Here is a 26,635-nt window from a genome sequence, read left to right as displayed (position 1 = left end):
GTCCTTCTTTCTTTTGAAGTTCTTTTTCCTTCCTTTCTTATAAGAGTTGTTGTTCAACAGATCAATGTCTTCATTGATGGTATTTTGGTAATCCCCCTAGTGATCAATTTGGATTCTTCTTGAATGTAATATGTCTTTAACCGATCGAACTTAGGGAGTTTTGAATGTGCACTTTTTCCTTATCTAAATGATTCCCATGATGATGGCAATCCACCTAGAGCCATCAATGTTAACTCCTTATTGTCAATTTGATAACCAATTGTAGAAAGTTGGCCTCTCAATTCAGTGATCCTCATAAAGTATGCGGTGATAGTTTCTCCCTTATTCATCTTCACATAATGGAGTTGTCTTTTCAATGTGAGCTCTCCTTGTATTGTTTATTTAATGAGTATGTTCAAGTGATTTGAACATGTGGTATGTCGTGTCACATTTTGATATAATTGGAACTATATGGTCCCTACCTGCATCCACAATCATTTTCACAGCCTTTTCATTGTTCTCTTTCGATTTAGTTTTCTCGGCATCATTTTCTGGTTCAAGTATGTTTACTTTTACTTTTTCAGGTATGTTTACTTTTACAGATAGAACTCCAAATGACTTGCACTAATGATTTCTGTACTTGTCATTCATCGATCTGATTTGGAATATATATATTAAAAAAAATTTGTTTGAAGAGACATGTCAGTGGATAGACATGTCTCTCCACCGCCATGTGTACATACCATTTCACAATTGGTATCCTTAATCAAACTAATACTAACCGATTGTTATGGGTGATATAGCAAATATAGTCTGATACGAATCTGATATATATTCAATGCATTTCACACATTATCGATGGCAGTAATTTATGTTCAATATCGATTAAATCGATTCTCACTTAAATAACAAAGATAATGATATTCAATATCGACTTAATGCAGATCAATAGATACAGATTTGTAGAGACATGTCTCTCCACCGTCATGTGTACATACCGTTTCACAATTGGTATTCTTAATCAAACTAATACTAACCAATTGTTATGGGTGATATGGCAAATATAATCAGATATGAATCTGATATATAATCAATGCATTTCGCACATTATCGATGGCAGTTATTTATGTTCAATATCGATTAAATAGATACTCATTTAAATAACAAAGATAATGATATTCAATATCGACTTAATGCAGATCAATAAATACAGATTTATACTAGTAACAAATAACAGTAACGATAATCATTCATCAGGTCGATTATCATGAATGGTAATTTAATTCTCAAATAATCAATATAACGATATTAGGTTTAATATTTAATTATGTATGTATGTATATTGATATACATGAGTGCATAGAATCATAGATCATTTTATTGATAATTATCATTCATGTTTATCTGACCGAAGCTATCATTATTAACAGCGATCTATACAACTGTTGAAGATAGTTTATCACTAACACTGTTGGGCTTAAAACATGAGATTTCAAGACTGACAAATTTGTTTACCAACAAATTAATAAAGCTAAATTAAATATTTAACTTTATCATGACATTTTGGGCCCTTTATATTTAATGTGACATTGGAAAATTAAAAGAGATGACTTCTATTAAGTACGATGTGCCTGCAGAAGAGATTCAAACCTCTTGGGGAAGTGTATGAAAGGAATTTTGCGTGGTCAATTCATTCATTTTGAGTTTTGACATTGGATATAGTTATTTGAATTTCTTCTGGAGGAGATTCTTCTTCTTTGGTTTGTGAGAATAGAAACCCTTGCAGACGACATTCTCCACATTATTAAGAGACATAATCTAGATAATAGCTTGGTGATTTCATTCAAATGTCACAACTAAGCACATTAAAGGAGTTCTTCATTTCAATTTTGTAAAGTTTATTGAATATTTGATTTTGTAAAGGACATTTTGGGAGGAGATTTGAAGGGATTTTTCATTGTCTTCGTTGATCATACCTTCCCCTTTGTTGGTTGTACCACTTTATGCCAGTTATACCATTGCTAAGATTTAGGCGTGATAGTTCTAGAGCAGGCATTTGGACTTGGAAGGTTTGTATCTACAGTATTGGAGTTCATTGCTTGCTGTTAGACATTTCTACGTCCAGCCATGCCACTTTGGAGTCATTAGGTGAATAACATAGGGTTTTTGGACATTGTATTTGCTAGTTATTACAATGACAACATATTATTTCTCATTTCAAGCAGAGGTATGTTTATTAAACATTTGTGATCAATTTTGAGCATCTAGGTATTTCCAGTAATCTACTTTGTACCTTCATATTGTAGATGATTTGAGCTTTGAAAATTACAACTTATTATACAATATGTAACCATGTTTTTTTTCTCTATTTTTTATTTTATTTTTGCATTTTGAGTAATTTTGAATTGTTTTTTGAAATATAAATAACAGCAATTATAGTGCAAGTAAAATAATAATATTGTAGTACTTTTACAAGCTCAAAAAATGAACAAGAGAGATAGCTTGGTTACTCAACATCTAGTTGGAAGGCACTTAGCTTGTTCTTGTTATTCATCATATGAAGAAGTTCTATAGATAACAGTTCGTTGATTAGAAGTCCAACCAAGTAGGATTTCAGAAGCAAGCTTATGTCACAGAATGTTCTGAAAAGGGGTCAAGGGGTCATGGCCAAATGCCAAGTATTTGTTAGGGTAGTTAGTAGAATAACCATAAGAGAGGGTAGTAAAGTAATACTGTAATATTTCGTGTAATGGTCATGTAAGTAACTTACATTTAAGTCAGTCAAACAAATTTTAGTAACTTCCTATCTTTAAGTTGTTAAGTAACTTTGTATTCTGCCTTTAATTCTTGATCATTTTCGTTATGGAAAGATCTTGTAATTGCTTATTTAAGGAGTATTCCTCTCCTTTGTAACTTTGTTTAATATTGAATATCTCAATTAATTATCATTTCAAATAAGAGTTCATGATGGACCTAAGAGGAGGTTTTTCTTGGAGAAAGCCTATCTGACTTGGTTTTTCTAGAGGAGCAATCTCATTCCCTACTTTTGGTCTAGTTGGCAGATAATCATTTCAAAGTTAAAGCCCATTTTTTATTTCAGATGCAATATATTTATGCTTTCTCGTGGTGATGGATCTTGAGCTATAGTTGTTAGACCTGGAATATCCAATTGAGGAATTTTCAGAATGGTTATCTCCTTCAGTATTTGTTTTGACACTTGAGGATTGAGGAGATGTTATTTGGCTAATTTCCTTACACACACACACACACACAAATATATATACAGAGAGAGAGAGAGAGCACAATTCTACTACTAGGGGGGTTTGAATCAGTAAAAGATATAAAATTTTGTATCCCTAATCAATTAAAACTTTGATAATGATAAGCATAAAACAGAAATGAAAAGAATGCAAATTACACAAAGAAACTTCAACACATAATGTGCATGAAAAACCCAGGATGGGTGAAAAACTACAGTGAAAAAAGCTACTAGGATTTATTGTCTTAATCCTACCTCGCGAATAAAATTGTGTACAATGCTTAAAGGGCACCAACCCTAGGGAATCATCAAAGTCCTTGCTTGAGAGCACCAACTTTTCAAACTGTGAAAAAAGCTACTAGGATCTATTGTCCTAATCCTACCTCGCAAATAAAATTGTGTACAATGCTTAAGGGCACCAACCCTAGGGAATCATCAAAGTCCTTGCTTGAGAGCACCAACTTTTCAAACTGAGTACCAACTCACATCCTTAAGGCACTAAACTTGTAAATATTAAAAAATATTAACTTGCATAAGTAATACAAAACATTTCTCTCAACAACATGAATGATAAGGGACAGATAAAATAGACTCTGTCAAATTTTACAATGATATTCTAAAATTTCACAAAATCACTCACTACAACTCTCAGATTTGACGATGCCAACAGATTATAAAATCATTCACTATTATTCTTCAGATTTACAATGCAAACAAACTACACACCATGTTTCACATCTACAAGCTTACTATAAGGCCTTGCATTGAATTGATCCCCTTTTGTTTTATCTCTTATCAATGATTACCAGACACTTGTCTTCCACAGATCTGTGTATCCTCTAAATAGTGCTTCCTTATCTCCATCGGATGGCAAGACGTTTTAAAACAGTTAATAGATGGTTTTAACTGCCTTTGGTTACAACTGCAAAATGGTTGAAAACAGTTCCAAATACCAACAATAGTTATGAAAAGATTTCATCGCTAAAGTTTGCAAAGCATTTTGAAGACAGTTAGCAGCAAAACTGTATAACTGAATAACTGCTATCTAAACCGATCAAAGCAATTAATATATACACATTGCAGACCAAGATACATCAAACAAATTGCATTCTGAAGATTGTCATAGCAAGATTGCTGTTGTATATCAGACTCGAAATACACATATCAATCTAATAAAAACATGTTCATAAACAGAGGTTTCATTCACAAAAGTGCATTTGCAGACATCTGTACAGAAAGATACAATCTGAAAACAGAAGAATATAAGAACAAACAAACAGATTGACATATCACTGTCATCTGAAACTTCATTACTGCAAAACATATTTGCCCCTATAAGTAAAACAATTAAATATCAAATGTAGATGATATTTCTCCAATCCATATTTATCAAAACTAGAATATCTGCAGGTTGCATGCATCTTATTTGATTATTTAATGCATTTGACATCAATAACAATTTTGAATTCTGACAATGTTGTGTATATATATATATTGAACCTTTGGATGTTTTCGAGGCTTTTCATTTGGAGTTGTGAAGGAGATCTTACTTAAGACATAGCACTTTGAAGTGATGGCAAAAGGACATAATTTATTTTTGTTTTTCAAGACAAAGTGGGCCTCAAAATTCTGAAGACCACAGATTGCAAGAGAATGTCTTTTCAATTTATTTGTTCAGAGCTTATTACTGGTAACAAAGCCTAATCATATTTATTTTGATGAGTATTGAGTTGGTATAGCAGGCAGTGAAATGGGCCACTGCCTGCTCAACTCACAACTCTACAAGTCTCGTAGATGCCTGAAGGATCATCAATAGCAATACAACGATTGTTACTGGTGGGAGAATTCTGAATATGCAAATCAGATCTTAAATTGGATGGCAGCAATTTAGAATGAACTGTCTCTATATTTATGCAATGTGTTTATTCTATTTACAAAATAAATTCAAACACAACAATTTCAGCAATTTATTTTCCGATTCTCTGCTTAATATAAGCAGTTTTTTCTTTGCTGTTGGTGGAAATTCAACAACCCATTGATTCCACAATGATAGCTGTTTATAACTATTCCTTGAGCTTTGAGTTACCTTTTCACAATTTAAGATGTAAAATTCATCCACCACATCTTTTGATCACAATACAATTAATGTGTAAAAATCCAGCTAGAAAGTTTCAGTAGATAGTCTCCTCCTATTGAGAAAACTCAAACTTATAACCACAGTTTAAAGAGTGGATTATAACCTGCAACTTGACCTTGCAAATGTAAACACAGGGACTTTTTGAAAAAGTGTATCTGGCAAAACAGGAGCCGCTATTCAGCCTAAGTGTGTCGATTTATCTACCAAAATAATAGTTATTGCTATTACTCTTAGCACTTTGAATGGATAAGAACAGCAGTTTCTAGCTCTCTGATCAGCGTAAGTTTTAACTTCATTATTTGCTCAAATTCAAAAATACATGCATTTGACAGTGAGATTTTGTTTAGAAAATTTGCTAGAGATCTAGTTTTAACAACGTAAGTATCAAATTCTCCAACAACAAAAAAGCGTTGCAAATAATAAATGGAAAATTGAAAAGTCTGGTCAGAAAGACATAGTAATATCAAGATCTACATTTGTAATAAAGTCACCTTAGGGACTTGTGTTAGTATTAAAATATTTATTTTCTGGAGAGTTCATTTCAGTAGGTAGTTTGGGGAAGTTACAAACTTACAGGAACTATTAAAATATTATAATGTTTCTTTAATGGTCATCTTAGTCTTTAGTTTATTATGTAGTTTCTATTTTCGTCTTTAGTTTATGATTGTTTCTTTTAGAAACATTGTCTTTGTCAATCTATATAAGGAGCTTTCATCTCCTTTGTTTAATGCAACTACAACAACATTGATTTATCATAACATGGTATTAGAGCTGGTCGATGTGATCTGGAATTTTTTCCAGAAATTTGCTTTTCAATTTTTACAAATAAAAATTGTACGAGGTATTTTATGAAACTTTTGTGGTTCATCTTCGAGGATTTTTGCTGGAAATCACAAGCCTGGTTAAGGGTTTTGATCCTGTGATTTCTTAGTTGCAACAAAAGTCTCAAATTTTTTAGGATTGCATGTATTCGCATGTTTGTTGCATGTACTTGCATGTTGCTTGCATGTGCTAGTTTACCATGTGAAGTCTCGTGTTTTGCCACCCTTCAAAATTTCTAATGGGTTTTCATTATTTTTTGCCCTTCAAAAAATTTATGATGGGTTTCTATAATTTTTCCCTTGAATATTTCTGATTCTATAATTTGCAAAGTTATGTGGGATTCCTTTGTGGGTTTATAATTTTTTCCTCAAAAATTCTCTAGTGGGTTTTACCATTTTTCTTTAAAAAACGAAGCTTTGTATTGTTTGGTTTTGATTGATTTTTCACCTCAAAAATCATGTTAGGTTTTGATAAAAATTTTACCTCAAAAATTGTGTTGGGTTTTCGTCAATCTTTCTCCTCAAAAATCATGGCTTTTTGCAATTTTTTTAGGACATCATGCTCATCTGTAAAGTTTGACGGGTTAGGCAATTTTTCACAAAATCGTGCTAGTTGTTCTCAATGTTTTTGTCTTTGTCTCCTAGGAAAAGCAGCTCTGTTATCCAACATCAGGTCGGATGTGGTCAGATGTTTTGCTGATTTTGGTAGGGCTAGTGGCAAATTCATCTCAGTGACAGAGTCAGTGGACAACTCTTGTCTTTTGTTGCAAAGCATTTTGAAGAAGGGGTCGCCCTTATCTGTTACTTTTTGGACACATTTTGGCTTCTTGGTCATTAACATTTTGCAAATCCAAGGAGAGTCTCAGCAGCAACAAAATGTTTTGAAGAATTTGTGACCAAAAGACATCAATTAGACAGTGACCATTAAGGGAGGGTATTAGAATATTATAATCTAAGTTACCGATTCGAGTTCGGGGACAGATTCGGGTTCGAGTTTGAGTTCGGGTTCATGGGTTTGGGCAAAAAAAAAATTCTCATTTGGGTTCATGGGTGGTTTTGTGTGTGTGTGTGTGTGTGTGTGTACAAAAAAAAAGAGAAACCCGCATGTCCTCTTGGGTTCGTCGTGGGTCCTACCAAGGTTCATTGCGGGTCTAGGCAAGGTCCTTATTTTGGACTGTGAGTTCGCCTGGGTCCATGCCAACATCAATCAGACACTGACCATTAAGGGAGGGTATTATAATCTAAGTTACTGATTCAAGTTCAAGGACAGATTCGGGTTCGAGTTCAAGTTCCTGGGTTTAAGCAAAAAAATTTCCCATTTGGGTTTGTAGGTGGGTTCGTGAGTGTATATATATTTAAATATATATATATGTGCATTATATTTACAAAAAAATAAGAGACCCGCAAGTCCTCCTAGGTTCGTCTCAAGTTCGCTGTGGATCTCGGCAAGGTCCTTATTTTGGACTATGGGTCCACCCGGGTCCGCACCAGCAGACCTACAATCCCCAACAGTGACCCCATCAGGACCCGCAACAAACCCAGGCTCGCATCCGGATTCAGATGAATCCAAAACTAGACCCATGCTCTAGGGTCCAAACCCGGCTTCCCAGATTATAATGTTTCTTTAATGGTCATCTTAATTAGTCTTTAGCTTATTAAGTAGTTTATATTTTTGTCTTTAGTTTACGATTGGTTCTTTTAGAAACATTGTCTTTGTAAATCTATATAAGGAGCTTTCATCTCCTTTGTTTAATACAACTACAACAACATCGATTTACCATAACAGGAACACAATGTTTATATATGAGCATTTGCACAATGCTTTTGTTTTCATCAAATGGTTAATAATTATATTTTTACTATGCATTATGGTTTAGATTATTTTACCTGCAATTTCCCACATGGTACCAAAGCATAATTGCTTATGTGCCTGTGAAGCACCATTGACAAGAAGAGAAGTGGAATGGAGATAAAGGAATATCCAATATTAGTTTAACGTAATACTGGAGAGACTACTTCTTAAAGAAAGACACTGATGGATGACTCAAATGAAGGTATTGCTAGGCAAGCCTTTGTCTATCCCTGCACTTAAAAGCAGGTAAATGGGAAATATGATCTGATTTGTATGTTTGCACATATATTTTGAGTTTTCAAGCTTGAAGGAGGAGATATGAATGTCAAAACAGTTATATAAAGCTGTTTTAGAATGTCTGAATTGTTGACTTATTCAAGCAATTTTGAAGTGCGAGTAGACTGTCCCTACATAGTTACTTTGCTTGTTTGTTGTTCTTGCGACAGTTATTTGAGGTCTATTCCAAACATGTATGATGCAGATAAATTAAAATGAGGTTAACTTTTCAAGCATATCAAGTGATTCTGGCAATATTTTGGTCTTTTACAGACCAATAGTGGAGCAACATTTTGCTGAAAAATAAAAATTGGCAATGATAACGAAATAAAGGAGATGATTGGAGTAATAAGGAATATAAGGAAGTGCTTCGTTTCTTGAGGAGTAAAGTTTGTATTATTTTTTCTAATTTTATTTTATTGTTTTTGCTGAAAACCAAAAATTGTCAGTGATAATGAAATAAAGGAGATGATTGGACGAATAAGGAATATAAGGAATTGTTTTGTTTTTTGAGGAGTAAAGTTTGTATTATTTTTTTCTAGTTTTATTTTATTGTTTTAATTTTCTAATTTTTTTTTTTTTTTTTATTTGAAGATATAAAACGACTAGTAAATAGATGCATTGTCGTTTGAACCTAACACTTCAAAATGACTTTCAAGGACATCTAAATAAAATATAAATCATGTTATCTTTTGCTTGGACTTTTAGGAACATCTTTGTTAAAACTAACAAGACCTCCAAGACTCACATGCAACATTTAATAGTATTGCCCCTTTTTATTCCCTATCACTATGAAAAACTTTAAGTGTCATTTCAAACCCAAAACTTAGTCTTTAGCAAGTTCTTTTCAGTTTGTCGGAACCCATGAATAGTTCCTAAACACCCGTAGGAGTCCGACATAGCAGTGTGAGCCTTGTCTTTTTCCCTTCGTATCTTCGTGTTTTGTCTTTAGTGTGTGAACCCCCTTAAGAATGTTGTTGAGTCAATGTTCTCTCCTATTTTTAAGTTAAGAAACAAAGCCCACAGTCAGTTCTAGAAGTGTTGTTGGAACCGACAAGGAAAGTGTAACTAACCAATGTTGGAAGAAAAGATTCTTGCATGAAAAGCTTCAAGGGAAGAAGGTGGAGGTAAAGCTTAGTACCAGAATTGTTGTCAGAACCGAATGAAGACAAAACTAATAAACAATAAAAAAAGAGACTTGTATTTAGCGCTTGAAAGACTAGAAGACTTGCAAAATGGAAGAAGGCGGAGATGAACTTTGGTTTTGGAACTCTTGTCGCGCCAACCGAGATGGAACCTTGTGAAAAATCAAAAGAAAGATCATAAACCGGAATTCTATAAAGCTACCAAAGTGTTCCAATTCCAATGCTTAGGCCAAACGACGCAAATAAGGCCGCTTATTTTCAAATATAGCAGCTCACATGCCCTTAATGGCAATAAAGAAATTTGAACATTTAATTCATGAGGTAAGTTGCATTCAATGCTCAAACAAATGACATTATAGAGATAATAATGAATGATTTGATGAGCAATATTTGATCATTTCTCTCAGAGATCAAGTTGAGATGAAGAGAACAAGCTAGGGCACCAAGCAACTTCAGCTATAACTAATGACGACACATACAAATGAGTCTGAATTCTTATGTCATTGTCTTTTAAACTTTTTTATCAAGTCTACAGTGGCAAAGATGTTATTTTCGTTAAATTAAATCACGAGGTTTAAACATCTAGGGTATGATCATTTGAATGGGCTTGAGTGTTCTTTAGCTGAAATTAGACACACAAAATTAGGACATGTCAATTTAAAAGAGTTTTGTGGTAAATTAAACAGCCCAATAGACATCCTATTACACAAAAAAAAATTGAAAGTGGGTTATTAGAGGTCGTTGGGTTTCCTATTGTTGTCTAGTGTATAGACCTGATAATAGTGTATAATTAGTTATAACCTAGATACCATGGAAATCAAAACACGAGATGAAAGGATTCTAGTAACTCTCAATAGAGAGACAATATAGAACTGTTTTTTAATTTCCAGATAACTGTGGTGAATGATGCATGATGCATTCACCATAAAGCTAGTTAGAGAACTACAAGGATGCCCAAAACAGAGGATCTCCTCTAAAGTCGTCAAACTAATTCAAACTTATGGCAGCTATTTCATACAATTTCCTGCATTTACATATATCAGGGTAGGTGCATTTGTTGACTTTCCTTAGAAGTTACCTCAATATGTAGATGACAAAATTGTAAAGGTAAAGTTGTACAAGCATATATGCGAGATAAACAAAGGTATTGAGAGGCACAAAACCCATATCCCTTTCCCCATTCAATTGGGAGCATATACTTATTAGTCTTCCTCGAACGCCATAAATGTCACTGAATCTACAAGTATGTCATGCAAACTTATGATGTGATTAGTGGACAACTTGATCCAAGTAAATTTGTAAAGGATAACTTGCATATGGGACTAGAGTACTATCATACTAACACACTGGAAGATTGCTTGGCTAATTGTACAGATGAATTTGAGGTGTGAAAGAGAACATGGTCCAAGCTGACCATCGAACAAATCCGAGAGTGCCACCTTCCATTTGACATCCTTAGTATCACAGATGATGGTTCTGATCTAGCGGGTCCCCATCACTTCACAAAAGTGCAAAATAGCCTATTGGAACAGGTAGATTGGAATGCTCCAAAAATGGACGATTTAGATGTAAGAACAACCCCCATACTCAAAAGAACTAAGGCTTGGCTAGTAAAGAAGAGGGGAGAAGGAAAAGGAGGTGCAACTTCAAACAATCGAACACCACTTGATCAAAAATCAACCTCTTCCATTGCTCAGAATACTTCTGCCCCAAGTGTACAAGCAACAACCCTATCTAGTTTTGTTGAAGGAGGTGATGGGCAACCACTTGAGAAAAGGTTGGGACCTAGTCCTACTTGTGGAATAAGCCCCTTACTAGATATCGAATTGATTGTAGATGATGAAAACCCTGACAAAGGAGGGGAGAAAAGAAAAGAAGAAACACTCAAAGATAAAGGTAACACAGTACAAGAGGAACAACCTTAAGCCACCCACTAGTCTAATCCAAAACCCGACAAGGAAAAGAATTTATTTCCTTTCTTGGCTCAAAGTATGAGCACCACTCCACCAGTCAAAAGAACCATGTTTCTATCTCTATATGCATTGAAGTCAACAACTCAAATGTTGTCAACTCCTTTGTGGCTTCAAGCTGCATTGGATAGTAAGAGAAAGAGAGAAGCTAGGGAGTGTCTTCTAAATGATGCCATGGCTCAGGTATTGCGTCCTTCACCGAATTCTAAGACCAAGAAGTTAAAGACCACCTCTCGACTCGTAGAGGATGATAATACAGGCCATGTATTTCTCGAAATTGCTCGCCCCAAGGTTCAAAAGGAGCCTAGTACAGCAACCCTACAAATTTCAATCTCACTATGATTAATATGGGTGATGCAAATTTATCTATTTGGCAATTTTCAAATAATAAGGTGAAGAAAAGGATTGAGAAAGCGAAGATGGATACCGAAGGCTAAGGTAGAATTGCTTTAAGAAAGCCTAAGGTTGCTATTGACGCCCTTGTCTACCCAAATGATATGCTCTTCTAATACCATCTTAGATCCCACCTCAAATAAGAAAAAAGATTGATCTCTCAATTGCAAATGGAAAGCCAATTTAGGAAAATTACTAGAGAGTGGATCGAAGATTTGAATGTCCAGGGTTTGCCTTTCATTGATAGGATGAGTGAATCTTACAATGCCTTGGTATTAGTTAGGAATGACATAGTCTCTGAGCATTGAGTAGCGAAGATGGAGGGATTTGCCCATAAGATTACCATGAAAAAATTGCAGGAAGTGATCGATATTGGGGTAGATACTAATGTTAGTCTTGGTATATTGGAATCACATAAAGAACCCTATCACAAATGGATGTTCAGTCTAGGGTACAAATGTGAGTGCATATAAAAAAGTGTCCAATATGAACAAGTTGAAGGAAGAAGCTAAGGAATTGATTGAAATGAAATGAAGATTTTTAATGATGTCCACAAGAGCATTGGTCTAAGGGACCATGAGTTATAGCCTTACTCCATATTCCTTTCCAGATAAGATCTACTATGAATCTTAACAATCAACTAGCAATTTGTCTTATCTTATGCTCCTCAAATAAATTATGCATGCTTATACCAGCCTCCAAGATGACTCTGTATTGGGCCCGGATGTCTTCATATGTTGTGCACTCAATGAGAAAGTGTCATTCCATCTCAATCACACCTTTTTCACAGAACTTGCAAATTCTCTCCTCCCACTGCTCTTTGGGCCTTTTCTATCTACCTGTCTCACATCTGAGATGATGTGAGTCACTACTCAATTAAAACACTAACACCCTAGCCTTACCTTTAATAGTTGTCCCAGGGTAAGCTTGATCCCCCTGTCCCCAGGAAGGGTTGAACACTTCAATATAACGTGTCTTTTTCTAACCCATGTTACAAGATCACATGGCAATTTGAAATTTCCCCATGACAAACTTCTTTATTTCCACATTAGCAAAAGGACAATCTTGCAATTTGATGCTCCACGTGCTCAACCACTTTATATTTTGTTTCATCCAAGTCTTCTTCATGTGAGCCAAACCCTCTTTCATTGCAATTTTGGGCCAATGTTGGTTATCCATATTTTCAAGTTTCTTTAAATAGCTTATTACCCATGTTATCATTGCCACCTCCAACAGGTACATACTAGCTTCTGCTAATAGGATTTCATATGGCACTGGGCCCTTGACTTTGATACTACTAGTGATTAGGTGTTTCTAGATCCTCTCTAACTGTCACCACCCACACTTTGTCATGATGCCCCCCCAAAACCTCACATTTGTAAAGAACAACCAGCCTGACCAGCAACCAAAGAGAATTCCCTTGACTTTGATACTACTAGTGATTAGGTGTTTCTAGATCCTCTCTAACTATCACCACCCACACTTTGTCATGATGCCCCCCCAAAACCTCACATTTGTAAAGAACAACCAGCCTGACCAGCAAACCAAAGAGAATTTTCTTGGTCTTCCAATCACAAAGCTCAGCCTTTGTATATTTGTTTTGCAGTAGATAGGATGTCTTCCACCCTCCTTGTATCCTTTTTTCTCTACAAGCCAATCCCCAAATATTTGTATTCTTTCCCAATTTCTAACAGGCTTCCTTCGATAAGAAAATCCATATATTTCTCCTTTCTTTTCAAAGGAAAAATCATGATTTTTATCTTTGTAATATTCACCTACATCCCCACTTCCTCACAGAATCATTCCAAAGCCTCTAAATGTTCTCTTTATCCTTGAGTCATTTTTTATATTAAGATGAGATCGTCAGCATATAGAAGTAGCTTCACCACATAACCAGCTAATTGGACCCCCTCACGATCAATTTTGTCTGGCCATGATTCAAGTTTATCAATATATAAGCCAAACAAGTGGGGGATAACAGCCACCCTTGCTTTACACCAATGTCACCACCAAAACACTCAAACATTCCCTCTTTAGTTCTGATTTTGGCTCTAACTCTCTTGTAAAGTCTATGCACTACTGCTCTATACACATTTGGAAGCCTAATTCTTCCATTCCACTCCATAGCTTATCTCTAGGTATTGTATTAAACGCTTTCTTGAAGTCCATAAGACAGCAATGAGCTTCTCTCCCCTGGTTGTCCCATATTTTCTCAGTCAAATACCTAAGAGTAATGCAATGATGAATAGTAAATGTCTAGATCTGAAACCCGCTTACCCTTTTGCTTTTTTTCGTTCCCCTTGCGCCCAACTATTGATTCTACGTTCCACCATGCTCCCAAAAAGTTTTCCAAATAGAGGGTTAATCATAATAGTGTGATAGTTAGATGGGTTACTAATATCCCCATTCTTAAATAAAGGGATAATCACACTAGTAGTCCAGCCAACCGGGGAACCCTCTTGAATGACCTTGTTAAAGACCCCTTTTTATGTGGGGAGCAAGGAGATCAACCCCCCACTTTAAAAATTCAGCTTGAAGCCCATCAATATCACTTGCCTTACCATTTGCTAGCTTCTTTATTCCTAGTTTGATATCATCCACTGCAAGGAGCTCCAAAGAAGTGTTCACAATGGGAGGAGAGTTCTTCACACCAATGCACTCATTAACTTTGCGTAATCTAACCATCAAGCATCAGTAATACTGGTTTCAGTTTGTTTTTACCTTTGATGTGAAGCTTTCCAAAAGTCTTTGGGATTATGTTTGCTTAGAGATGTTAACTCCTCCCATCTTGCATTTACATACTCATCTTTTTCCAATTGAACCAACTTTGCATATTTCTTCCTGTCTTCTATGCTCGTATCTTTCCCTTTTATAGATCTCTTGGCTGCCTTGCACTCTTCATCATACCACAGATTAGCCGGAAAAGTATTTGCAGCCCTTTTTCTTCTGCAAGATCTTCTACATGCCTTTAGTGCTTTGTGTATAATAGGGATCAATAAGCTGCTGTGCACGTGTTCAAAATTATCATTGACCTATTCATCAGTTTAGTTATTGTTTATCTCGTAGAATAGCTATTTGAGAGTAGCACTAAATATGTTCCTATTCTGCTGATTGACCAAATAATAGAAGACATTGATGATATTGGTTGTGAATTGCATAAGAAAGATAATTCTGGAGTTACTACAGCTGATGATCTGAAAAAGGATTATCAGCATTACATTAATACCATCGCAAACCCTCTTGTTTTTTGTAAAGACCAATATAAAAAGCTGGCAAGAATAGATGCTATTTTAATGTTGTGCAGTAATCACCATAAAACTTTCATTGCGAAATCAGAGAAAATCAGGCGATTGAAGAATTATTGGGCAATTTGACATACCAATGTCATTATTCCTGATTGTGACAAAATTGCAGTTGTCACAAATGAATTACAGGTGTATAAAGAGAAACAGTTGGATCAGGTAACACCAACCAAGGAACGCAAAGGAGATGCATTTTGACAGTTTTAATGGTTTCTATTTTTTGTCTTTTCTTGCTTTTGTTCTGTATTATTTTAAGACTTTGATTTAATTTGTATTCAATGGACGTCAGTTATAAGTGGATCTTGAATAGTTTTCTTTGAAGAAGTTGAAAAGACTATATATATTGAAGTGAATGGAAAAACAACAGATCTGCAGTTTTTCAAAATTTCCCTGTTGCTTTGACAATTGAGTGAGGCTCAAATTTTGATTGTTGTTGTTCAGTAAAGTAAAAAAGAATTTCTTTTCTTTCGCTTATATGCATGAATGAATTTCACTGAGTAGAAGAAATCTTCTTGTTGCAAGACTTTGTTTTTGCATGATAAATGTAGCATTCTTTGTGGTGCTTTTTGTTTAATTAAGTTCATTTATGATGTTGGTTGAAGATATGTGTTGGAATTTTGGAGTTTGAGTCACATTTTCATCTTTGTATGAAGATATTAGTTGGAGATTGTATGTCTATGTGATTTGTGGTTTCAATTCCTTGTACACGATTACTTCATACTGATGGGTAATTGTTAGCACCTTTCCTGTTTCTAGTTAAAAGCATACCCTTTGTTAGTAATTAGATGAAAGTATAAATTTCTTGTTCATATCACAAGAAGGGAGCTGTACATGTTACAAGATTCAAGAAGAGTTGGCAGATTAACGGATTTTCGGATGATTAATTGATAAACAGAGGAACAAATGTGTTCCTTATAAAGAATTACAAGGACGTTGTTTCTATAAGAAACAACGTAGACTGAAGACGGAATTAGAAACAAAACTAGAGACAAGATAGGAAACATTCCTATCTGGACTGAAGAAAAAAGAGACGGGATAGGAAACATTCCTATCTAGACTGAAAGACGGACTACAGACAAGTAGTTAACTATTATAGAAAGTATAAGATATTATCTTAATACCCTCCCTTAATGGTCAACATACGAATGTCGGAACATTCTGAGATAATTGAGACCCTCCCTGGATCTACAGAATGTTGAAACCAAGAAGCTTTGCCAGAAGAGTGCTATGACTCAAAATAGGTTGCATTTACAAAACTTCGTTTTTGTGGAAAAAACGGTAAAACCCAGAATCTCACACAACCTTGCGTATTACAAACAACTTGAAATGATTTTTGAGGAGAAAATCAACAAACCCAGAATCTCACACAACCTTGCGTATTACAGACAACTTGAAATGATTTTTGAGGAGAAAATCAACAAACCCAAAAAAAACAGAAACAGATACAAAAGGGGAAAAATGTAGCTTCGCCTTGATCAGGAAGCTCGACAACTTGTGCTGTTGTTTCATGCAGCTCCTTCAGATATTTCCAGAGTTCTGCAGCTGACTTGCCGGAAGGAATCTGCGGTAACTGATCATCGATAACAGAGAGCTTGAGAAGCATAATAGCCTCTCGATTGCGATCATCAAACTTGTCCTATTCTGCTTGGTCGAAGGTCGGATGAGTCTTTTTGCCTAGAACAAGCTCATCCAGGCGACGGTACTTGAAGACAGTCAGCATGCGCTGCTTCCAAGTGTTATAATTATGGCCATTGAATCGTTGACTGCCCTCCAACATCAGATTAGTCAAAGATGCCATTTCGAAGAATTCAGGTACAAACTTCAAGAGTGAAATTCAATAGGCACGGATTTCAAGGCAAATTCCTAGCTGACCCAGAAAGTACCCAGAAGAACTGATACAAAACCTAGAAAGAATTTGAAGTCGGATTTCAAATCCGTAGTCTCGAAAATTGAGGCACGAAAAACAAGGCACCCACAAAAATATGATGAAGACCCATTTGAGATTTTAAAAAACCCACTAAGAATGTGATCAGAAAATTTTCCCGACCTCAAAAATTAGGGTTTCAGGCAAAACTCTAGCCAGCGGCTTGGAAGGTCAAAGACAATAGAAAAAATGTTGATTTTTGTGAAGAAAAAAAGACAGATCTGTTTCCCAGATTGCGACTTCAGGTTGAGACGACGCTAGACACAGAGTGTGACCTCCAAACGGTGGCGGATGTGGCAGGAGCAGGCATTTTAAAAAAACGCAAAGCCGTGAGTTCGAGTTTGCAGTCAAAAAAAAAAATCTCACGGGTTGCAGAGTTAAATGTCAACCAGTCGCAAGTACAGGCCACAGATCTCCTAAAACTAATGCAAAAAACTGCAATTTGTCGCCAAAGAAAATCCGCAATTTCTAAAAAAAAAACCGGCAATGATTTTCAGATGTTTTGTAGCAGACGGGTCTCTTTGAAAAAAAACGGGAGTTGCAGATGAAATTCTTCCCGCGATTTGCAGACTTTGCAAGGAAAAAACTCCAAAAAAGAAACTTTCGTGATTTTCAAAAAAGAAACCTAGTTGCACGGATGAATTTCTCAAAAATCAGAAACCCTAGACGGGCTGTTTGAGAAAAACCTTAGGAATTATTTCAAAAAAATTTAGCAAATAATTTCGAATGAAATTATAATTTTTTCAAAAAAATTCAAGTATTGGCTCTGATACCATGTTACAAGATTCAAGAAGAGTTGGCAGATTAACGGATTTCCGGATGATTAATTGATAAACAGAGGAACAAATGTGTTCCTTATAAAGAATTACAAGGACGTTGTTTCTAAAAGAAACAACGTAGACTGAAGACGGAATTAGAAACAAAACTAGAGACAGGATAGGAAACATTCCTATCTGGACTGAAGAAAAAAGAGACGGGATAGGAAACATTCCTATCTAGACTGAAAGACGGACTACAGACAAGTAGTTGACTATTATAGAAAGTATAAGATATTATCTTAATAGTACATTCCAAAAATTCAGAGAGGAACTGTTACCAATTCGCCCGATAGGTTGGCTTTTAAGGGCATAGGAGTCAAAAGTTGAGAAAGTCCAATCTGTTAACCAACAAATAGATAAAAAGCAATACAGTTATATTGGAAGCTGAAAACAAAGTGAGCTGGAGGATTTTCATTATCTCAAATCAGCTTCTCCCCCAAAGATGGTGATTTGTATGAAAATTGTTTTTTATGGATAAGGTAATACCATCATACATTGAAGGCTGGAGGATTCTCATTATCTCAAGTCAGCTTCTCACCTAAAGATGGTGCTTTGTATAAGAATTACACTTTTATGGATAAAAAGTAAAATTAGATTGGAAGCTGGGTGATGGAGGACTGGAGGATTTTCATCATCTCAAGCCACCTTCTCACCCAAAGACCCAAAAGAAGGTGCTTTGTATGAGAATTGGTTTTCTATCTGGACAAAATTAGAAGTTCATATTTTGTAAAGGTTTAACAGAAAACAAGAAGAATGCAATACTTATATATAAATATTTTCATAATATTTAAAACTTTCACAAATGATTAATAAAAAAAATTTCAAATTTACTGCGCACATTATGGAACAGATTATTTTGAAATAATTTTACCTGCATTTTCTCACAGAAATAAGAGTAAAGGGGCTTTCAAAAATGTCAAATCTCCAAACCAAGGGCCGTTATTCTACCTACTAGTGCAATAGGTTCTCTACAGCGACAAGGATTGTTGCCCTTTTTCTGCATAAGTATGTGTAAATTGTTTCAGAAATCTAATTTTCCTTTAATATCTGGACATAAGAGCCCGGTTCTTAACTTTGAACAAAGATTAAAAAAAAACTGAAAACTCTGCTAGGGAAATCAATAGAAATTAATTGAACCAAAAACAATGGTTCATATTCGAATCAAATAAAATAATTTCAATAATAAACAAGGCAGTGTGCTTCTGGAGCTATGTTTTTGTTGTTTACTAAATTCAACAAATCATCCATTCAAGAGTATGATATTTTAAGTTTTTTTCCCCATAAATATTGGTAGAGCTAGGCGTTAATTCTTCCGAAACAGAGTTTTCTGGCAGTGCAAGTATGGTATAAAAGTCTGGCCAGAATATTTGGTGAACAGTAAGAATCCTGCTATTTATACAACAATTGGAAAAGCTAGTGCCTAAATAAAAACCAGGGTTTCAAAATTGAATGCGAAGAAGGGATGGAGCTTAGAAACTAAAAACACTCCACAATAGAAGGTCTTTAGCTAAGGGATTGTAACAGATGGAAATTATATTTGAGTTAGTGAATGTGAACCTTTGTGTTCTTACAGAAAAAAATTTCTGTTGATTTAGCAGGAAGTCATGAAAGCTCTGGCTGCCCGGACTTCCATCCGGCTTTATGTTTTTCTTTCTCATCATTTTCTTCATATATGCTTCTTCGAGAATTTTAACGTCTTGGTTTGCCATTTTTATGGTATGCCCCCTCGTAGGTATTGTATACGTTTTCCATTCACCGCCCTGTGTGTAAGTGCTCGTCTAAAGCGTGCGTGAGCCGGTATAGATGACTGGCACGAGTGGGTATGTCCGGTACAAGTACCATGCGTGCGGGAAAATATCTAATAGGAAGTAAAATATATTTGGGAAAATATCTAGCTAGTAAAATATATTTGTTTCAACAAAAATATCTAAAAAATTGTATTGTTTCAGTTATTTATTTATTGTATTTGTGATATTCACTTTAAAATTAGTGAATTGCTTTCTGCCAATTATAAGTAATTATTATTAATTTGAATATTTGTCAAAGTGTAGATATTTAAGTTGGAAGATTTTTTATCCAAGTGTGTAGTTTGTTACATCCAAGCTACACTTAACAATACGGCTCATTCACATTTCTTATATTTTTACATACAGTTGAAGACTCTCTCTCACATATGTCAACAACAGTGGTTGATTTGTCATCTACACTCTTAGTTTGTTTGTCAACATATCATTTTATGTATTAACCTTGTTACCTCTATAAAATAATGAAATGGGACTGTGATCTCTGAGCCCAATTTATGTTTCCAACATGGTATTAGAGTTGAAGGTTTTTCAATTTCTTGTTTACTTGCATTTTGTAGTGTGAAGAAAAGTTGAAGTGCATAGAAAACACAGAGTGGTTTGTCACTATCGTAAGAAAGAATAGTTGGTGTGGCATGTTGTATGTCGAGTGGAGAGTGCCAGCCTACAGGAGGATGTGCTTGACAAAATAGTTTGCAGAGTCATGTTCTTACTGCAATTTGTATGTTTTCGATGTCCAGGGTTAGTTATGCAAGAGTCCAAAGAGCCCAGAGAAAAAGTGAGTTTAGTCTCTTGAGGTTAAGTGTTGATACATTTCTTTGTCGAGGCAATTCCATTGAAGTTTGAGTGTTGTATTGTTTTGAAAGAGTGTTATGGCCAAGCACAAAGTTGGCTACCACTACCAAGAAGAATGGAAAATAATAATCTAAATGCTTCCTAGTTGCTTGAAGATGACATTGAATGTTTGAAAGAATGTTTGCTTTTGTGTTGTCAGAGTTGTAGTTGTAGTGAGAAATCACTAAAGAATGTGTATGCTAAATGTGGCAGGACAGAGAATATAAGCCATGTGTTTGATGTATTGTTCAAAAGAGGTGGTTTTTTTGGAATGCTAGGGTAGCAAGATATGATGTAATTGAGTATACTAGTGAGGCTTGGGCACTATTTTATCATATGTGAGTAGTGGCAGAAGTGAAAAATGGTTTTTGTAGGATGTATAGGTAGTTGCATCGAAAGGGGAATTTAGTAATAAATATGGCTAGTGTATAATGTGTGTCTAGTGTTATTAGTTGTAAGATGGTACACTAAAGTTTGTTGTCATGGTTCTCTAGTTGTGAGTGCTAAATCTTTGTATTGTTGTGGTCATGTAAAAGAAAATTGTGGGAAGCTCTTATAAAAAAGGGCCAATTCCAAATAATGTGCAATCAAAAAGTCAAAGAATGTATTGTACTTGATCTTTTGCAAGGGGTGCATTATCGGTAGTACCTAACACCCTAATATATTTTTGTTTGCTTTAGTGATGAACCATTTATCTGAAAAACATTCCTAGAGAACTAACGAGCACAACAGTTGGTTACCCATGTGTCTCAGTAGATGGATTATTTTTTATATGGACTCAATAATTATTTTGATATAGGAGAAAAGTTCAAAGCTAGTTTCCCCATCGGTGGAACAATGTTTATGCAGAGTTTGAAGGTTTTGTGGTAAGCCAAAACCACTTGTTTAGGTGAAAAAACCTAAAAGTTTGTTGAAGGGTTTCTGGTAAGCCAAAACCACTTGCTTTGGTGAAAAACCTAAAGAAAAAGTGATTGTGTTAGGTGGGGGAAATCCCAAATGGTTATGGGTGAACTGGTTACAAACCCAAAGCATAATGACAAGAGGAACAAAGTGATAGTGATAAGGGGAACCAAAATTTTATGTTGTAAAGGGGTACCTAAAAAGGTTTGATGTTAGGACCTATCCTATTTGAATTTTTAATAATTACTCCCACATACAAAACTATTAGTGGTACAAATAAAGGAGCGTTGGAAGATTTTTTATCCACATGTGTAGTTTGTTACATCCAAACTATAGTCAACAACACATGTCATTCACGTTTTCTATATTTTTGCATACAATTGAAGACTCTCCCTCACATGTGTCAACAATAGTGGTTGATATGTCCTCTACACTCTTAGTTTGTTGTCAACATATCAATTTATGCATTTGGCTTATTACCTCTATAAATTAATGAGATGGGACTGTGATCTTTGAGCCCAATTTGGGTTTCCGACAATTTATTTATTAATTTTATATACTATGCAAATTATTAATTGTCTACTTTTTTAAATTTAATTAAGTTATAATAGATTCCAGATTCTATTAGGCCAATGTCAGACTTTATTTAACACAAATTGAATTTAGATTAATTGATCTTTATCCATTCGTCTACTATTTAATTGAAATTTTGAATTTAATGTGGAAAAAGTTGATTGATATAAAAAATATTGATCTCTTTAGAAGTTAAAATAGAAATTTTATTTTTCTAAAACATTTGTGAAGGGTAGAAATGAATATTGTTGATGGAAGAGTGATTGTAAAATTAGATATCTTCACTATATTGGATATCCAAGTCACTTTTTCCTTCTATATGAAAGTTTTATGATATTTTAGCTATGTAATGTTTTGTTAAATTATATTTAACAAATAGAAATTGTAAAAAAATTATTATTTAGATAAGATTGAGTAGTTTTATAAAAATAGATTGTAGAATATTTTATATTACTTAAAAGAGTCATTTTACTTTTGTTGGAGGGATATTGTGAAAGATGAGATTCAACATTCCAATTTATTGTATTAATGTAAAACATATAAAACATTCAACACAAGTTTGACACTAGGATTTTTACGTGGAAACCCAATTTGGGAAAAACCACCAACAACATGTCACCACTTTTTCACTCTTTCGAAGTGAGGTCTATTAGGAGCCAACCCTGTTAAAGGTTTACAATGCACACTATTAAATGTGACCTAGTTAAAGGATCTAATCACCTTGTTAAGAGTGGCCTTGTTAGAGGACTTTGATCATTCCATTTAAAATGTCAACTTGTTAAAGGATTTACATAGACTGATAAGTCTTTCAAATGATTGTTAGGTCAACCTCTGTTAAAAGAATTTCAATACAAACTATTTATAATGATTAGAAAGAAAATAATAGGGTTTTGATCTGTATGATTACAACTCACTTTGCAGGTTCATATTACTATCGATTCATGTGTTGATTCACTGATAAGCTCCCCATTATCATCTTTGTTCTTGATTTGCTTGGCAACCCTTCAAGCAATCAACCTATTCCTTTCAACACAACTTAAGCCATCTACTTAGATTCGCTTATCAATGTCAGCAACATTAGCGCAAGCAATCTCCTTTTGCTTCACTTTCACTCTTACACACTTGAGTTTACCCTTGTGTGTCTCTGGTCCACCTTTCTCTATGTGCCTCTCACTTTAAGTTTGGCTCTATACCTCTTTAAATATGTATTTCTTGCTTTGTCATTTTCCATGATCACCATAGATCTTAAAGTTTACGATCTAGTTCATGAGGTTCATTATATCTGTTCATCTTCCTTCTTTTCTAGAATCTTCTCATCCATCGAATTAGATCATATATGTTATACCTAATCCTCTCTTTGAATTTAATGATCCAACTCATCAATCTCATCTTCAACATGATTTACATCTCCCAAGAAATCAATTGAGTCAGCTAGAAATCACAATTTCCTCAAATTCATTTACAACATTGTTACACAGAAATCACTAAGTTCTGACACTTGGTCATCACTTAATCAATCGATCCTTGTAAAACTTCTGGCTCGGTATCAACTACCTTGCCCGATCGATAATCATGCTTGGTCAACACTAGATTTGCTTGGCACTTACTATGACTCAATTGACACTAGCATCATTCAACATTTCTTAACCTTTTACACTATCGCTCAACTTGGCTTTACATTTTTTATATAAATAATCGCTTTGTCTTATCAAAGTCTAACTAATCAAATTTCCATTGTAGCTTCCTTTCCATAACTCAACCTTTCCTCTAGGTGTTATTGTTATGAGCAATTTCTCAAATCCTCTTCATCAATCAAATAGATATGATATTTAGATTATGTAGCAATATGTCTTATTGGTATATTTGACATCAATGGCAAAACAACAATTGTTCCAATTATAATTCCAACAATAGTATATAAGAAAAAGTTTTGAATAACCGAAAATATGTCACTTATTAACATTAAGATTCCATGATATCAACAAAATTTAACGTGTTTATTTTGACATTAAAAGTTCTAAACCATTTTTGCTACAAGAACAAGTGTCTAACTTGTACTTATCATATTAGCTTGTCTTATTACAATCTCTTCTCCATCTACTCCTTTGTTAGCGAGATTATTTGCTTCTTTATTACCTTCCATATAAATATTTTTTTATGATTGTTTCTTTGAATTGATCAATGATGGTTAGGACATATTCAATTTTAGAATTAAGGATCTAGTTTGGGGTCTCACTTTTTCTTAATGCATTTAAGATAATTTGTGAGTCTCCTTAGATAACTAATTTATTAATACCTATCTCTCTACTTGGAGTTAAGCCTTCCATTAGGGCCTCTAATTTGGCTAAGTTATTAGACATTAGTCCTAAAGGTTTTCCTTGTTTAGTTAGGCATGAACCATTATCTGAACAAATAATACATCCCAAGCTTACTGGTCCTGAATTACCTCTAGAGGCCCCAGCAAAATTTAACTTTGACTATCCTATAGGAGGAAGTTCCTATTTACATTCTTTCCTAGTGATCTTGTTGGATTTTGAGTATATCATTGGTGGGTTAATTAGCTTAAACCAATTTTTACGCATCTATGCATCCCAATATGAAAAGGAACCTTCCTTCTTATATGAGTTATTGAGATTATTGTTAGCTACCTCAATAATACAAGCCTCTGGTTTATTAAAAAAATATGTTAGATCCAACTTTTCATTACAAAAAATTCTTCTATTTCTTTCTTTCCATAATTCCCGTAGGAATGTGGAAGGGAATATTTTTCATAAATTACTATAAACCTTACAACAACCATGTTTTGGCCAACTTTTTTAAAAAATTAATAGATTATGAGGGTCCAATGTAGTTTTCTAATTTAATTTCTTACATAACTGATACCAACAATTTTTAGCAAAGGGACAGTCATAAGGAAAGTGTTCAGATGTTTCAGATTATTTTTGCAAATTGGGCATCTAGATGGTCCTTCAAAACCCATCTTGGTAAACCTATCTATTGTTAGAATTATCTTTTGAAGAGTAGCCCAAAGGAAGATACCTACTTTCGGAAGACATGTTGGATCTCAACATAGATTTAGAGGGATGTTAACCTTATCCCATTGTTGAGAATTTATTATCTTTTCATGCCCTAGTTTGACTTTATAATTTTCATCTTTCAAGGCTCCCCAAATTAATTTATCTTTGCTATTGTTATGATTTGCCTACCTACTTTTTAAAAATTGATGAAAAATGTACTTTTCTTGTGATGAAAGTGGAGTTTTCTCTAGGGTTTTCTATTGCCATCCTCCATACTGATTATTGTTAATTTTAATTTTATAATCACTCACATTCTCACCCCACAAATCTCAAAGAGTGGTTTTAATGTTTATAGGTAGATTTACACTATTTGGAGAAGGGAGCCCATCCCATGAATCTTCCCAAAATAAGGCATCCTGCCAAAATAAAGGAGCCAATATCTCAAGTTAAGTTAGTAGCTATCAATGAGGGATAGTTTAACATAAAATTCCAAATTATTGAACATTTCAGAGTATTTTTTGTTCTAAACAAAGATAGAGGATTATTATTGTTTAAATATTTATGATATAAAATTTTGGCCCATTTACTATTATGTTCTTTAAACATTCTCCAAATAAGTTTTTCCCTTAGTGCCTCATTTTGCCAACTTAGTTTTTTTATGCCTAGGCCTCCAAATTCTTTAGGTCTACATATTTTTTCTCATTTTATCAAAGCTTGTTTTTATCTTATCTCCAATACCTTGCCAGAAGAAGTTTTTAAGTTTAAAATCTAATTTCCTTTTTACACCTTTGGGCAGGGGAAGACATGACATGATATGTGGGGATGGCTAATAGAACTTCTTTGATCATAGTCATTCTACCATCTTTAGTTAACCATTTCCCTTTCCAACATACCATTTTTTTATCCAATTTTTCTAAGCTCGTATCCCAATCTTTACTTTCTCTAATGCATTTTTCAAGTTGAACACCAAGGTATTTGCATGGAAAGGTTCCTTTTTTTATCCCCATTATTCTACAAATTGCTCTCTCTTCTTCCTCTTTGGTATTAATAAAGAAAATCTCTAATTTGTTGTTGTTTACTTTTTGGTTGATGCTTCAATGTAGTTATTTATTATTTGCTTACAATTTTGAGCTTCTTCCAAAGTGCTTTCTCCTAGTAGAATTGTGTCATCTGCAAATTGTTGATGTGTTATTTTAGAGACCTCCTTAGTTACTGTGATTCCTCTAATTTTCCTTTTGGTTTGAGACTTTATTATAGCTTTGCCAAAAGCTTCTTCCATAATAATCAAGAAAAAAGGTGATATAGGATCCCCTTGTCTTATTCCTATAGATATGCTAAAAAAAACTTCAAGGGTACGATTTATGAGAAGGGATATTTTTGCTATCAAAATGCAGTTATATATTAAGTTGATCCATTGACAAGAGAATCCAAAGGCTTTGAGTGTTTTACATAAGAATCTCTAGTCCACTTTATCCTAGGTTTTTTGGATATCTAACTTCATTAGCATACAAGATTCCTTATAAATTTGTACAAAATAAATTAATTCTTGGATTATGATAATGCCATTGAGAATTGACCTAGTTGAAACAAAATTGTTAGAATGATTAGAATAACTGAGAGAGGGGGTGAATTA

The 26,635-nt window shown here is 34.3% G+C and overlaps 1 protein-coding gene across 4 annotated transcripts in view; it reads right to left on the bottom strand.

The window, feature by feature from the left end:
- The window catches only part of LOC149537133 (serine/arginine-rich SC35-like splicing factor SCL28), a 200,666-nt gene extending 180,974 nt beyond the window's left edge, over nt 1–19,692 (bottom strand). For 2 of the 4 annotated variants that reach the window (XR_016358003.1, XR_016358001.1), the window contains exons 1-2: nt 19,434–19,692; nt 4,045–4,160 (exon numbers count right to left, since the gene is read on the bottom strand). Coding sequence is in view for 2 of the 4 variants with exons in the window: in XM_089807179.1 (XP_089663305.1) it covers nt 4,045–4,160; nt 19,434–19,585 (268 nt within the window). In the remaining 2 variants the exon portion in view is untranslated. The remainder of the gene's footprint in view (nt 1–4,044; nt 4,161–19,433) is intronic. The other 2 variants (XM_089807179.1, XM_089807182.1) reach the window with 2 other exon arrangements.
- Nucleotides 19,693–26,635: the final 6,943 nt, after the last annotated feature.

Source organism: Cupressus sempervirens, chromosome 10, assembly GCF_028749045.1.
Source record: "Cupressus sempervirens isolate cs-2001-9-10 chromosome 10, ASM2874904v1, whole genome shotgun sequence".
Taxonomy (NCBI): domain Eukaryota; kingdom Viridiplantae; phylum Streptophyta; class Pinopsida; order Cupressales; family Cupressaceae; genus Cupressus; species Cupressus sempervirens.
Note: the sequence above shows the minus strand (reverse complement) of the source record. Positions and strands in the feature narration are given on the sequence as shown.